At 45.4% G+C, this 16,532-nt stretch overlaps 1 protein-coding gene across 4 annotated transcripts in view; it reads left to right on the top strand.

Annotated features, from left to right (window-relative positions):
• Nucleotides 1-16,532, top strand: part of GPC4 (glypican 4) — a 233,409-nt gene that overhangs the window by 191,226 nt on the left and 25,651 nt on the right. For all 4 annotated transcript variants that reach the window (XM_039572288.1, XM_039572289.1, XM_019287753.2 and 1 more), the window contains one exon: nt 5,448-5,606. In XM_039572288.1, the coding sequence (XP_039428222.1) occupies nt 5,448-5,606 (159 nt within the window). The remainder of the gene's footprint in view (nt 1-5,447; nt 5,607-16,532) is intronic.

Genomic DNA, 16,532 nt, shown 5'->3' with positions numbered 1-16,532 from the left:
TCTCTTGGAAGTGTGCAGTTGCAATAAGGGTTTGGGATGCTTGTAACACCATGCACTCAGAAGCATCAAGGGAAATACAGCCCTAGATGTGCCAGCCTGGTTTGCCCTGCTCTGATCAGCAGCTCTGCATCATTTGCAGGATGTGAGCATAGGAGTCTTAACTCTGCTGCCCTTGATGGATGTGTCATCACTGTTAGCAGGACTTCAATGCTGTTCTACATCCCTTCCTTCCTGGCACATGACCATCTCCACAGGAGTATTCTCCCCAGTAAAATAAACACAAGGCTGACAGCAGCACAGCTTTAAAGCAAGTGGAGAACACTGACCACCCAGTGAAAAGAGAGCTCTGATAAGAGGCATCAACTAAAAATTCAAGTTTCCCGCTTCTGCCAGGCAGAAAGCATGTCTTGAAGCAGTGTGTGTGTGACAGCCAAGGTGGAGGTGATGGAGCTGCTTTGGGGATGCAGTGGTACCACAGAGACAGATATTTTTTCCTCCCTTTGATGTTCACAGCTTAGTTCCTTTAATTTCATCTGGAAATAGTTAAGTGCCAAGACTCTGTGCATTTTGATAGTGCTATTTGTTAGCAGGTCTCTAACAACAGTGTAAGCAGTGATTATGCTGTGGCTGTGCTGACATCCCATAGGGATTATGGCAGTGCTGTTGAAGACGGACAAGAGCTCATGGTCCATTCCCAGAGGTGCTGAGCATCCCCAGATCATTTTGTAGCCAGGAAAACTGGACATTTTTGGTATTTTGGGTAAATCGAAGGTGATTGGATTGAGTGGACAGTTCGGTAGCTGTGTCTGTCTCGATGACTCTGCCAGAGTAAATCACAACCTCATGCTTTTCTTTCTTCTTCTTGCCCTTGCTAATGTGGGGCTGAAGCAGCAGAGCTGTGCTCAGGTGTGATGCTAGTGTTTCTTGTCATCTTTGTTGGAGGTTTTGTGAAGCTTTGGTAGCATGTCAATTATATATGATGGGTGGAAGCCTAATATTCTGTGATAATTAGAAGGCAAGTCTAGTGTGAAATTGGATTAGGGCCCGGCATTACAGTCCAGGATTCCTTTGGTAGTTGGTTCAGAGGAAGTCATAAAACTCCTTTAAAGATGACACAGGCCCATGTGTGCTAGAGGGGAGAGGCAGAGCACAAGGCTGAAATTCTGGCCCCGCTCTCAGGTCCTCAGCAGTGTTTGCCTACTGCTCTTCCACCGCCCATCCTTACCCCAGCCTGATTTCTCACATGGGAGCAAAGTCTAGCAGTAACATCTCAGACCATAAACCACTTCTGGCTTGTTTACTGAGCTCCAGTAAAGGGCTGGGCTATGGGGGGAGCCTTTTAAAGAAATACCCACTGCCTGCCTCACAGTGAACTGCTCCTGAAGCTTAGGTAGTTTTGCAGTTAGGTGTCCATAAAGTATGAACTTGGGAAAGGTGAGGAGAAGCAGACTCGGAAGGCATGCTGGACATTTAGAAAAAACATTTTCAAAAGGTCTTGGAACATTGTTCGGTAAAGAGAACCTGCTTTTCAGTATCATGTAGCCCCTGAGTTTGCACTGCTCACTTACTCATTTGATGAAACCTTGTTTTTCAACACATTGCAGAATAGTTACTTGATTTGGGAGAAACTCTGTGTGCCTCGAGTCTGCTAAATGTGGTGTTTCTGTAATGGCTTAAATCATAAGTTTGCAGGATTACCTTTCTGAGCACATTTCCTTGGATGTACAGATGGTAACATCATGTACCATCACATTTCTATCTTCAAACAGCCACCTCCATTCCCCAGAGGTGTGCTGTTAACCAGCCAAAGGAGCAAGTTTCTTTCATGATTTTTGGTCCCTCTTTTCTCTCTCTGTACTCATACATATCATAAAATAAGGAAAAGTCTTGCTGCAGGAGGCCATGGGAAAGATCTACTGCAAATCCATTGACAAGCCATGGTGATGGTGTGCATATGCAGTAGGTATTTGGAGTCAATCTCTGCTACTTGAGCTCTTTTGGCCATGCAGCCTGCAATGTGATGATTGCACACCCTGCCAAACAATTCAATAAAAAGCCTAACTTGAAAGGAGGCTGTGGCAGAGTTATATTTTTGCTGTGCTCACATGATGATAAATTACAAAGGTGCTGAAGTTTTCACACTCAACAGTAGATGAAGAGTTGCCTTGTATGGGCATTGTTTGACGAGTTTTAATTTGGGAAATAATTATTGCCGAATGTGTCCTTGACAGTGAGTGCACACCATGAACGTTCTTTACAAAGTATACATAAACATTAGATCTCTGCTGAGTACGCCTAAATATACATATTTTTCACTCATTTTCCTTAGGGGAGTTCACTGCCAATTTGACAAAAAGTGTTGGCTTTGATCTTGGCTCCAGGTTGGTGTTTGTGTGTGCATAACTGGTCCATGTTCACATGGAGCTCTCCAACCTTCATCGCTTCCGTTCCCCTGGTTGTAGCACTGTTGTGTTTGAAAGCTGTTTGGTGATGTCTTGTATTAGGGTCTGTCCCTGTGGGTTGAGTCCCGTGGATAGATCCTGAATGGATCAGCACTGATAGCAGATTTAAAAGGCCAGACGTGAGATTTCTCGCACAGTGTTCCAGTGCCTGTTGGTTGTTGGTGAGGATGTATTCTTAGGGATGCGGTTGTGCTAAGGACAAACATCCCTGTGGGAAAACTGGGGCCCCCAGTGTCTTCCAGTGACTTTCCACTGGCATCTCCCACTGGGGCGTAAGAAAACTGCAAGAAAAGCAGCCCACGAACCTAAACTTTCTGGTTTTTAAATGCTGGGTAGCAGAGTGCATCCTCCTAAGATTAGCACTGAGTAGCCAGAGCTCCTCAGCTCCAGACAGAGCTAATTCTTGATCATGAGCCAAGACCACATAGTGCTGACATGACTGAGAAATATCTTCCATAATTAGATTGCTTGGTCATTCATTTTTGAATGTCTGAGTTACATTTTGGAGTGTTATTTCTTAATGATCAACCAAATGGGATCTGTGCAAGATTGATTTACTGTCAGTAGTGCTCTTGCTTGGCTTTGTGCGTGTGGCCTGGGGAGGTACTGTCAAATCTGTGGCAAGATTATTTACAATAATGTAAATAGATGTGAAACTGATACCTGTATTTGTGAAATACATTGGGCTTTTTTTTGTAGTAAATAAATTGGAGAAGTATTTTAAACCACTGTATTAGGGATCCTAGGGCATCTGTGGACAACTTCAGAAGTGTCTGTGAAGTGTAACTAGAAAAAGAAATCCTGCTATCAGTAGGTTTGAATTTGCTTTGACACTATTCATGGTTTGCATTGTGGCAGAGTCCTTAGTCCTGTATTGGAATTGGAGCAGAGATTCAAGGTGAAATAAAGCACTGATACTTGGGTACTTTCTTATTTTAATGCTTGCTGGTAAGGTGGGCTCAGAGAGGAGTGCCCAGGTGTGCTCCAGGATGGATTTAGTGGGCAGGATCTGAAAATCCGGGTGCACCCCTTCCTCTTTTTTAAAGGACTTACGAAGCTACCTGGAGCTGCCTCCCTTAGAGCTGTGTATTTGCTGCTGGAGGTGCTCTTCTGAGACAGAAAGAAGTAGTCCATGAAAAAAAAGATACATCTGTAAGGAGTCAGTGAGATTTTTCTGTGTTTTCCAAAAGCTGTGCTTAAGCAGTGCTGCTTCCCATAGCAGACTTTGAGCTTTCTGTAATTGAAGAGCAGTGGATGGTCTTGTGCAATAAATTAGCCATGTCAGAATTATCTGCTGGTCAAGGTCTCTGTGTAGATACCACAGAAAACAAACAAACCCTATAGCACAACAAGGAAATACATTTTAGGAGGAGAGGTACTTAGGAACTATATATAGAGAGAGAGGTAAAAATGTTTGTGTTGTATTTAAGATGGTCCTGAAGTGTCTGTAAGAAGAGACACTAACCTTTCTGGGCTAGGAAGTCATGCAAAGTGATACAAAGATTCACTATCAGAGCAAAAGACATAGTTGAGAAATCTTTAACAAGGCAGGCAGAGCTCAACCTGTTGTGTTAACCATGGGAAGGCTTTGAACTGTCCAAAACCTGCTTTTGTTTCCCTAAACCCAGTTTTGATGCTCTAGCAGGTAGGATAGATGGCTCTTCCTTTAGTGTGTGGTGCACTGCCTCTCAGGAAGATGTTATTTTCTGCATGGGGGCTGCTGAGTCCTTTGAAGCTCTGACAGTGAGTCTCTGAACCTCCATGGTGGTTGGAGGTCCTTGGCAACTTCCAGGGTGGGAGCAGGCAGGGAAGAGCCTTCCTTTCTCCATCTGTTTCCTCAGAATGAAGGATAAGGTCTGGCATCAGGGTGTGAAATGGAAGGGAAGGCAGCAGCTTACATGTTGGCTGTGTCTTTTAAAATACCATCTGACTTGGAAACATGAGTTTCTCAACCTGGCTGCTTGTTTTGATTGTACCTTCTGTGTTGTCAAAGCTTTGTACAATTTGCCCAAATTTGAACCACTTCAGCATCAGCCCACCTACTTTGTGGTGCTGCTGCCTTGTGGAGCCTGTCAGAGAGCTGGAGCTGAAGACTGCTCTAGGCAAGGGTTTATCTTGGCCCACAAAACTGGACAATGGCGTTTTACGGGTGGTGCTGGAAGGGGGCAGCTTCATTCCACACTGCTGCAAGGCATCTAAAAGCAGATTATATGGATCCAGATCCTATGTCCAGATTGTCTCAGAGATTTTGAAATGGAGCTGTTGCAAATACTGAAACACTTAGTGATGATCTCTTTGACCAAGCCATCTTGAGCCAGATAACTCTTAGGAGAGAATTATCTTAAGGAAAAAATATCTGAAGTCTCCAAAAACAAACCCCCTGTTTCCTCCAGGACAATGACACAAAACCGCAAAATTGGGAGCAGGGAAATATAAAGCGTTTTCATGAACCATTGCATAAAACAAGTACAATTTAGTGTTGGTGACAACTGTGCTTCTGAGAGAGACTACTTCTCCTCTGATAATTGGACAGGGGAGGGGTGAAGTAAAAGGCACTTATCTGGACAAAAAGGGCCATTGCCACTGATATTGTATACTAGCTGAATGAACTGGAAGTATTTTAAAATACTCAGGAAAAACTTAATGCAAGTTACCATATACAATATATGTATATACAGGTCAATTTTCTGGTTCTTCAAATTATACTGAACAGGATGAGTATCTGTTTATTCTGTTTATTAACTGAATAAGTAAGAGGACACTTTTTAATGTTCTTGTAGAAAGACAAGGTTTTTACATGTGTTGCTATAAAGTTTTCTCTAAAGAGTCAGGTTTTGACGTACTTGGTCCAGCGCTCACAGAGGGGGGGGATCTCCTTGCAAGGAAATGGTGCTGCAGATCCTCACGCACCCTGCCTCATGAGACCTCTTTTCTCTGGCATAAAGAGTCCTTTTAACTTGGGATATTTTCTTCTCTGCTTTTCAGGTGACCACTTGAAAGTCTGCTCACAAGGCTACACATGCTGCTCTCAAGAAATGGAGGAGAAGTATAGTCAGCAGAGTAAACAGGACTTCAGAAATGCCGTCGTAGAGCTTAGCAATCACCTACAAACCGTGTTTAGTTCCCGATACAAGAAGTTTGATGGTAAGTGCAGAGACCTTGAACTTGATCTTCTTGGGATAAAAATGTAAAAAAATCCCCATCGTGTTGTTTTCTATGCAGTCATTCTGCTCTGTCTCCCCCTTTGCTGGGAAAGTTCATGACTCGGCTCAGAGGGCAGAGCATGCCTTGTTTTGCAATCCTGTGAGAGAGAAGTATTTGCTGATTATGGCTGCTTGTATCCCAAAGAGAGAGATCTTTCTTTCTGATTAGTCTTTTGAAAAGCCATTTTGCTCTAATGTAAGATTGCAGTTGGTTTTGTTGGTACATCCCCGCAGCATGTGTAATTGTAACGTGCACATCTTTCAGCCCCGATCCACAACAGTGCTGATCTCTCCCAGCATGTTGTGAACCCACAGGATTTGTATCCATCTCACTTTTAGCCTTTGGGGCTAAGCAGAGCAGCAGATAAACACAGAGTGGTTTTGTGTGGAGGCTGAGGGTTCAAGTGTGATGCAGGGTCAGAACCATAATGAACAAGTCTTGGCTGAGTTCCTGTTGCTGGAGTGATGCTAACTGCTGGCAGATAAGCAAATGACTGGTCTCGGTATTGCCCTTGGGTCCACAGTGTGTCCTGTCAGACTGGCTCTCCATAGGGCATGCCTAGCTCATGGGAGCTGCAGGAAGAAGCTCCCTTTGGAGGTAGCTGGCACACAGCCAGCACTGCCCACTTTGCAGCCAGGTGCTTTTTCTTTGAGAGCACCTCTGCAAACAGCTGAAGTCGATGCCTAGACATTGGGCACAGCACCCAGCTGAGGTCCCAGGGCATCTCTTGGTTTGCTGCTGAGCTCTTGCTTGGTTCCTGTGGCACTTTGCAGGTGCCTCAGTGCTCCCAGACACTGCAGCCCACTGTGCCTGGGCATCTGGGGAGGAGGAGCAGGATGTCAGGCTGCTGCTTGGGTTGTCCTTGTTGGCTGGGGAAGGGAGGTGACAGACAGTTGCACATGGAAGTATCTGATGACTCAAGTGGACTGAGTTGCTCACACAGTTCTGCTTATACATCACCATCACACTATGTAGTAAAGGACAGTTCCACTGTACAGCTCCTCTGGACCTTTTTTCCCCTTGTTTGGTCATTGGTTCAACCTGAGTTTTTTGTGAATATCCCAAAGTCTGTGCCTTGAACCTCCCAGTGACCTCCTCTGCACTACTACAGTGGGTAGCAGCTTCTTCCTTTCAAAAGGGATTGGCACTAGGGTGAGAGAAAAAATCCCTGGGTACAGAATTGCTGTGAGTCAAAGTAGAATTATGCAATCTTCTTGATAGCATCTAAATCTGCTGGCTAAGTATTTCCCTCTTAACCTCTGTTGTCTCTACCTGCTGGTACCACCAAAGGGTTGATAGAGGGAGAACCATAGTGTCTAGACTTGCAAATTTATTGAATGCAGAACAAGATACTTAATGAAATCCAGCCCATAGATAAGCCCTTTCAAAGAGACCAGGGGAGCAGCATCTGCTTCACCTTAAATGAACAACGAGGCTTTTTGAAATGCTGTGTTGAAAACAAAGAGCACGCACAGGTCGCTGACGTGGAGCAGACATCCTGTGAGGTGCATCTGCCCCTTTGGGGGGGGAGGGATGGCTGTAGGGCTGTGTGGGGGCAGGGGGACATTAAGCCAAGCTGAGATGGATGCCTGTCAAAGCACAAGGCTTCAAAATAGGTGAGCTTTGGAAGGGAGCCTGCACAAGCTGTTCTGTCTGCTCTGTGGTTCTCCTGTCAGCCCCTCAGACCATCCCCTGTGCTGGTCTCACTCTCACTTTAGCATGGGAAGTCCTTGACTGGCAAGTCTGGAAGGGGATGGTGTTGTTCAGCTGTTCCTGAAAGCTGGATTTACTGTGCCTGGCCTGTCCCTGAAGGGTGTGTCTCTGCCTCATACAAAACTAATGAAGGAGAATTGGCAACCTCCTCAGCCTGTTCCAAAGCTTAATGACTCTGAGTGCTAATATCAGAACTAAATCTTCATTTGCTGCAGACAAAACTGATTTAGGGAATTTTTTTAATCTTACCTGGGGTGGAAGTAGAGATGAACTGATTACCACCCTCCGTCATTTACTTCTTGGGAGTCTTTTAATCATGACTGCCTCTCTCCCTCCAGCCCAGTCACCTGGAGGCTGAAGGCACACCTTCCTGCTGGTCGCTGGGGCAGGTTGAGGAGTCTCCCATCTGAGGTCCTCAGACTCTTCTACAAAAATGCCCATGACTGCTGTGTTTTGTTTGTTTAAGAGCCTGCTGTTGAGTGTTTGGCTGCTTGTGGGATGGCATTTCCTTCTTTGGTCTTGGTGCTTGGTCATCAGATCAGCTGTGGTCAGTTGTGTCTTGCACATTTGAGTTCTTCTTGCCCAGCATAATTCATCCCACACTTTTTGATCTAATGTACCCAAACTACAGGAAGAAGAGGCAATCAAGATCCATATGTTTGTCCCGATCCCTAGGGATGAGACTGGAAAAGGACACAATCCCTTCCAGAGCTGCTCTTCTGCATGGATGCAAACTCTGATTTTACTGTTTGCAGCTCTTCAGGGCTTCTTTATCACTTGTAGCTAAATCCATTCAAATGGAAATAAAACTGACAAAAATGAGCTGTACACCTGCCTTGGTTTAACATGCAATCCTCTGTGCTACAGCTGTGCAGAGTGTCTGAGTAGGCAGGATGAGTTATTACAGAGATCAAATTCACTTCAGCAAGTGGAATGGACACTTCTCTTGTGGGGTGACGCATCCGCGGGCTGTGATCGGCCACTCCAGGATGCAGCCCAAGCAGCAAACACTGTCGTCCAGCCCTTTGGAAATGTGGGTTCTCTGGCTGCTAATCTCCCAGCCTTGACATTCAGGTCCGGGAGGAGAGGCAGACCTGTCCTGCCTCCGCTATGTGCTTGACCTTTGCAGCAGTTGCTGCTGCAGAAGGACAGTCCAAGTGGCGGCATGTCCTTTAGATGAAGGCTGGGATGCCCTGCGGCTTCTGGAGCGTTTTCATCAGCTGTTGCTGGTTGGAACTGTGTGCTGTTGGAACTGTTGCCAGAATTGCTCTGATCTGACACCAAAGCCGTACAGAAATGGATTATCTCCTCTTAGTTGGGAGCATGGAACAAGTTGCTGATTATCCGTCCCCGAAGGGCTGACCAGGAGTCATTTCGGCTCCCAGTGCATAGTGTAACAGCATCAGATCCTCTTGTGCATATTTGGTTTGCAGGCACTGGGAGAACTTGTGAACTCAGGAGTCCCATATCTTAATATATCCTGTCTAAATATTTGCTTACAGCACACATATGTGTGCTCCTGGAGGTCTCCCCTGTTGTAATGTAAACCATTAGGCTGATGCCAGTGTAGCAGTAGGGGATGTGTTTTCAGCACAAGGGAAATGCTTTTTTGTTAAAATGAAAAATACTTTGTGAGTTGTTGGATTCACTGTTGCTAAATGATTTTAGAGGTGAAGATTTGCTGGTTTATCTTAGATATGTTTATGGGCTTCATTGAGAAATTAGTGGGTAAAATTTTGTGGCCATGTAAGCATCTCTCTCCATGACAATGACATTCATGGGAAAGCTGTAACCGACTGTGGTGACATCTCATGCCACAGAAGCAGCTATAGCAGTCAGGGATTTAAACACCCCCTCCCTTTTTTTTAAATAAAATCCCTTGTGCCTTGTCTTATCTTCACAACTTAGTGCCTTCCCCTTCCCTCTCTTGGGGATTAATAACACTAATAGAATTAATGGTGACATTAAGACTGCATAAATGCTCAGTTCCATGTATTAAATTTGAACTTTCACCTCTTTTGTCCTTTGAGGCTGAAGCTTTCCGCGCCAGGGTCTGTGCTACCCAACAGTGCTTTGGGGAGACTGCTCAGCTGTTTTGAGGCATTGGAGCCAGGATAGGACATAGCCCATAACTCTTCTGCAGTGTTTCCGTTGTTCTTTTGCTTCCTAGATAAGATGCTCATATTTTTACCTTTTAAAGGCACATCCTGAATCTCTTGGAAGACGTAACTTTCAAGCACTTGTGCCAAGCCCTTTTCTGGGGGGAAAAATAGAGGGGCTGCTGAGTCCCACAAGCTCCTTGTTTCTCCTGCCCCTGTATTTCACAAGCACTTTTGCTGTTGCACTTAAAGCAAATTGTGTCCCTTTCTTTTGTGCACTCCAGACTTAAGTAAGGCAGCAAACTTCTGCAACCCTCATTGTACAGGAGTGAAGAGGGAAGTGTATGAGATGGTCTGTCTCTGGGCTGGGCTGGCAATAGGTTTGGTGTTGCCAATGCCCAGATGAGAGAAGGATTTGTATAAAATGGTACAGCGCGAGCCTGCATCTGGGAAACTATTAAATGCTGAGAATTCAGTTTCTGATCCAATCTCCCTGAATTTTCTGTTAGCATGTAAGATAAAACAAATACAGAAGTGTAAAAGGAAACCCTTTGGGGACAATAAGCAGAAAGAAACCAAACCCAAGAAGAAAGAGCTGGCCAGGGATCCCCAAGTCCATGGTGCACACAACCCCTCTGCTGTACAGGGAGTGGGCAAAAGGGCTGGAGAGGGATTCCTGTTTGTGGGCTCCATGTTTGTATTGGGCAGGGTAGCTTCAGACACAGAGAGTGATCAGGATGAGCATCTTTGAAGCATCCCAGGGTGCCCTTGACCTTCTAGTGTGAGCCCTGTGTTACTCCTGCGTGCAATGAATTTCTCCAATAACTGGTGTGTGGCTGAGTCCAAGAGACTGGTCAGGAGAACATTGGCGAAATACCTTCCAAACTCTGCTGAAACTGGAGGAAAAAGCCTGGAATACATTTCTGAATTTAGTTTTTGTTGTTCGAATAACCCTTTGGTTCCAACTGCTGTCTCCAGGTACGAGTTATCAGGGAGGTGTGCTGGTGCAGTGGGATGCACAGGCAGGATGTATTAATAACTGGGAAGGAGACAGAAAGGACAAGGGAAAGCTTTTGGTGTTCTCCTTTCTGCTGCTTCAGGCAGTGTGGAGGCAAACAGTGAAAGACGAGCTCCACAGGTGCCCGGCCTGCTGCTCCTATAGTTAGAATTTGGCAGCCCATCAGGGTGCTCTGCCCTACCAAAATAACTGCCCTTTGGGGACCTTAATCTCACGTTAACTGTTTTACTGGAAACTGCCTGCAAGAGCAGAGACCTGGGCCCTTGTCCTGCTCCTTTGGCAGGGTCTCCCCATGCCTGTGGCACCCAGGACTATGGGGTCAGTACTGGCTGCCAGCACATTCATCTCTGCAGGAGGCAGCTCCAGGTGTGGCACAACTGGAGCACTAAGTGGACCTCTGCTGTGCCAGAGCTGCATGGAATTTGAGCTTCTGAATAAACCTGTGTGGTGGGAAGAGCTCTCCCCTTGCCACCCACCTTCAGGCAAGTGTGCTGATGACCACGGCATCGTTAAACTACAAATAATAGAGTGGTTTGGTCTATGTTGCCGCTCACATCAAGGTTGAAGGCACAGCCTTGTTCTGCCCTCTCCAGAAATGGATGGCATCAAACCTCATACCAACCAGGGCAGAAAATGTTGGGAAGATACACTTCAAAGACACCATTGTGGAAGAGGCAATCCTTCGGACTTGGTTTCGGATTGATGCTACCCGGGATAGGGAGGTAGTGACTGAGGAGAAGCTGGACGGAGCAACCACCAGCACACTTCCTTTAGAAAATCCCACTTGTGGGCTTTTCTTTGTGATTTCCCACTCACTGCAACAGCACTGAAATAAATTGTCTGTGCCTTGGAAGTTTGTTTATTCTTTGTTGTTGTTCAATTGGCTCATCTCCATCTGGAGGTTTTTAAGGAGATACATACACCACCACGATTTTTAGTCATGTCCATTGATGCTTGTCTGACAGCAGTGGGAACCAGACTTCTCGTTTGGGGATGCTTGGAAAGATCCTAAGGTCAAGTTTAAGTTACCACAGAAGCAGGAAATCTCATGGGGGGAGGTGAAGGGGGTTCCTGCCGTGTTGGTTAGGAAGAGAAAAAAAAAAGATACTAGGTCTTGTAATTCAGCAAAGACTTCAGCAAGGGGCAAAAGCAGTTTCTGTATGGGCTTGGACAGATCTTATGTTTTCTCGGGTGAAAGCAGTTCTGCTCTTAAGGTCACAGGTAAACTGCTCTTATCCTTTTGGCTTTTTTTCCTAAAAGCAAAGATGCAGGCAACAGGCTTAGTACTTGGCCACAGGAAACTGTGCCTGGTGCTCTCTGGTTACTAATTGCTGTCAACCAGTCAATGAGCTATTGTTTGTCTGTTTAAAATTAACTCTCTCTTCCTCCTTCACACACAAAGGAGCCACCAAGCCTATGTCCGTAGTCCTGGTAGCTGCTCCCCTGGATGCCCGTTTTGGTGGTGGTGGTTTGGCTTGGGGGTGTGATAACCCACTGGTGCAGGGCTGGAGCTACTTTATTAGTGTTTAATGTACTGTAATGTCTTAGTGTCCAGCCACTCACATGCTGGCTGAACAAATAAAGAGACAGCCCCAGCTGGAAGAGCTCTCCCTGCAAGTGTAATGAGGTGAGGGTAACTGAGGTAATGGGAACAAGAAAGACATCCCCACTTGTCAGTAGTGCAGGCCCTCCTCACACTCTGACAGCAGTGGGAAGCGAGGCTTGGGAAAACACAGTACGTGTGAAATACCTTAGTGAATGTCCCAGAAAGCTCCTTTGAGTTGGGAGGAGGTGGGAGGCAGCCTGAAGGAGCTCACTTCCAGGTGAAGTTTGGGCTGGGAACTTGGTGTATTGGTACCAAATAGATGTGGGGCAGAGGCCGAAGCACCTGAGAAATCACAGGTGTGTCTGAAGAGATTGAGGAATGGGTGCAGTGAAAATTAGACATGGGGGGGAGTAGAGGGAAGAGCAATCAACGGAGGAAGAACAAAAACAGCTGCAGAGAGGTGCACTGAGGAAGAGTACTATTGAGTCGTTGCAAGGAGGGGGATGGAAGTGCTGGGAATGATGGACCTGCTGCTTGGGGAGGAGGTAGCAACATGGAAGCAATGGGAGAAAACTTAGTATAGCTGACCCAAAATGGGAGATGTGAGCAGTGGCAGTCCCTGAAACCAGGGATGAGGAGGCTATGAAGTCTGGGTTTATCCTGCTGCATGGGATGTGGCAGAGCAGGATGGACTAAGAGGGACCAAGGGCATTTCTCACTGTTTTACCTAATTCGTGGGATGACTAGTACATAGAGCAGCATGCAATGTGCTGCTCTTTGTTTCTTGAATCACAGACAGCAATCTCCACATTGTTTGTCCTCCTCTATTGCTCCTTATTCTCTAAAAAGCTCAGTCTCAGTGTGATGGTGGTACGCAGTGCTGTGTGTTATCTTCTGCCCTGCTCTTCTGGACTTCTACGAGTCCCACAGTGCTCCAGAAACCAGAACTTCTTGAAATCTTGTGTTTTGGTGGTTTTGGTTTTTTTAACCTATGAGTCTGTGGCCCAGTTGTTTTTGTTGTCTTGACTTTCACTAATCAAGCAAAGTTTGGGGAGATGTTGTTCCTCCCAGCTCTGCAGCGTTCACATACTGGGGCTGTTGGCTGTGACACTGGCAAGATTTAAGCCTGTACTTCTTCAAGCCCTGTGAAAGAGCTCTTCCCATGTCAATAAGTGCTAACACGTTGTTTGAAAACAGGACAGATAAACAACTTGTGGATCTGGCCTGCCCTTCCTGAGTTCATATTCAATAAATGTGTTAACACTACGTGTTCATCGGTTTCTCAACACTTCCAGAAGAAGATTGTTAAATTAGGGTTTGTTTTTCCCTGGTGGAAATTACAAATGCTGCATATGCAATAAAGGAAGTGAAGGCATATTAAAAATAATGGAGCACATTTAGAAAAAAATAATTGCTCTTCTCCCTTTGGACTAGGTGGCATGCCTTTGTATGGCTTCAGCCTCCAGGTGAAGAGAGCTGTGAAACATTTGTCTCTTTTCTCCCAAATTTCTTTTACCTGTCTGGATTGAGTTTTGCTTCACATGGTAGGAGCAGCTGCAGGGTGGAGTTTGCATCTGCAGATGCACCTCTGGAAAATGCTGGGACGGAGCTGGCACCAGCCCTTCCATGGCACAGCCTGCAAGGCCGTGGCTCGGGCAGGAGCATTCGTCTGGGAATCCATCTTGCTGTTGTGGACGTTTTATGAGTAGACCTTTTAAGGAGAAAATACAATTAATCTCTTTGTGGCAGTGTTCTCCTGTACACACTAAAAAGCATAATTGTCTATACAGACAAGCAAATGAAAGGTTTTGGTAAGACAGACGGCCCTTGATTAATCATAATCTGGATAACATATTAAGAGTATGCTCAAAAAGCTGGGTGGTAAATTATCTGAAACTAATTAATGGTGCCTGTAAGAATTCAGCATATTCAATATGCATACTTGAACCTGGTTTTATTTGGTTTTTAAGGTGTTTGAGTAATTGCACGTCTACCTGGAATCTCTTTGTGTAGTTCATTTGCAAACCTCAAACAGAATAAGGCAAATTGAAAACTCAGCTCTAAACTAAGGAAATCTGGTGCGTGGGAAATGCAGCATGTCTGGTAGCTTTTGGGAGCAGAAAGGTGTGTGGCAGCACTGGTGTCCTTTTTGGAAGGGCACCAGCACACCTGAACATGGCCAACAGACGGGTGCCTGTAGCAAGCACATTGGCTCAACAGCCTTGCTGAGCAAGATTGGATAAGACTTGACCTTTTTTTGCGCCGCAGTTAAGGTTTCCTTTGTTCTATAAAACGTGGGGGTTTTAGGTGCTCAGCCCTGGGTCACTGATTATTTGACTCTTTGCAGTGGCTACAAGAGGAGTAGGTGTGGTGCTGTGAAGCACTGTGCCTCTCTGTGTGAAAGTATTCCCTGAAATAAATGTGTTTTGCTCCTGGAGATAAATTGAAAGTACAACTTTACACTCCTGTGGTGGTCAGCTATGGATTCAGCCCTGAGGACTCTGCCTCTGGGGCAAGGCTGAGGAGGCTGAGGACAACAGTGCTCCTGACACAGGGCAGGTGGTAGCAGGAGGCAGCTGACCAAGCAGTTTTGCGGCTTTTTTCTTTGTTGCCAGTGCACGTACAGAAACATCAAACCTGTCTGTGGGTGAAGGGGAGTGTGACCCTTTGGTGTGTTCATCTCATTTCCAGGACCTGCCTTTGATTTAGGTAGGACTGTGCCCTACAGCACTGGGCTCTCGTCAGCAAAAGCCCCTTTGTATGAAAATCCCACTCTTGAAATATCTGAAAATGTTAGCACAAGGAATAGGAAATCACTGCATCCCTTCTTACTTAAAAAAAAAGTGAATATTTTCAGATGATGCCTATGAATCCAAGATCAAAAATATATTGGATTTGAAAGTCGAAAGAAGTAGATGTATTGTCTGGAGGTGGGATTTACTCTGTCTCGCAGTGGGTGGAGTGACTGTGTTTCTTCAATTAGCTCATGTATCTGTAATTTGGAAGAAATATTATTCTGAATTATTCTGGCAGTGGAATCTGATGTCACGTGGAAGCACCGTGCACTGCTCTCTTGCAGTGGGTTACTGGCAGGGCTGGTCTGCCCTCAAGCTGCAAAGAGGTAATACATCTTATTACCTGAAAAAAAGGAAAATGCCAAGTAACTATGGTTATGTTTCCCAATGTGCTCTTTTGAAGAAGGATTTGTTCAAAAGCAGAGACTTTTTTCCCAGGATTTTTATTGCAGAGATGGCATATATGTCATATCCAGTCTTTCATACCATTTCATGACATCTCTAGACTTTCACTGAGTGGTGGGCATTTAAATTCTACCCTGAAATTCAAAAATGTTAAAAGAATAAAAAGAACCCAGAGCTGTAGATTGTCTGACTGCTGATTACTCCCTTTTCTGCCTCTACAAGTTAATTGCACTGGAAATGTCATCTTCCTTTGAGTATCAAAGCCCATAGCATGCGCAGGATTAATTTTGCAATACAGACAAATTTTAAAATTGTTTCTTGACATTAAGAAAAGTTTAGGGGCTCTGGTCCCACCGGACATCTCGACAGTGCTGGTTCCCTCAGTCCGGAGCTCGTCCTCCTGGGCATCGCCTTGAGTGAGAAGGTGACTTTGCATCAGCAGGACTTGGCTGAGGTGTGTTGAAGCAGTACAGCATGGCTTTGCTCCTCGGTCAGGTTGGACCAGAGCTGGCTATCCATGTTACCCAAAGTGTTGTCTGTGGTTCATCCTCTCTGTGTAACCCAGCCGTCTTTGCACACTCTGCTCTTAGGACAACCAGGGAGGCCTTCGAGCCATGTGCTGCTCTCACAGGTCAGTCTGTGAAGCCCTTCCCAACCATGTGTGTGCTTGTGCCTGTTTGTCGACAGAGGGGCCAACCATTGTGGAGGGAGTTTAAACAAGATAACTGGAGGGAAGACAGAGCCTGCCATCCCTCCAGATAGCAGTGTCTGAGAGAGCACCGGCAAAGTATGATTTGTCATCTGTGAAAAATGTTTGCGTTTGACAGCTTTTCACAGGAAGCCTGTCAGAGTGATAATTTAATGAGTACAGATTGCTTGCAACACAGCTGTAAAATGTGCTTTTACAGTGCTGTAAAATAAGCAACTGTGGCCTTTGTGTGTTTGCTTTGTTTGAGAACAAGTCAACTTCTAATACAAATGAAAGGTGGTCATTTATTTTACCCAGCAAACAGTCAAGACGTAAGAGAGGAACCTGCCATTTTTCTTCTTGTGGTGGCAAGGTTAATGTTGGGTTATGTTGGTGTTTGCTAATCAGCTTATTTCTGTGAAGGGTAGAATTAGTATCTAATTAGATATAGGGAGTTACTAGTCAGATTAGCATTTAACTCATAAAAAGGTGTTTCAGGCTTTTTTCTTCTTGTTGCAGACATCTGTGCCCGTAGTTTGCATAGAGAAAAGATTAATGTTCCTCCTGGCGCCCAAGCTGATTTTTTGATGTGGAGATAGAAA

Source organism: Corvus cornix, chromosome 4A (genome assembly GCF_000738735.6).
Source record: "Corvus cornix cornix isolate S_Up_H32 chromosome 4A, ASM73873v5, whole genome shotgun sequence".
NCBI lineage: Eukaryota > Metazoa > Chordata > Aves > Passeriformes > Corvidae > Corvus > Corvus cornix.
The sequence above is the reverse complement of the archived record's forward strand: the minus strand, read 5'-3'. Positions and strand labels throughout refer to the sequence as shown.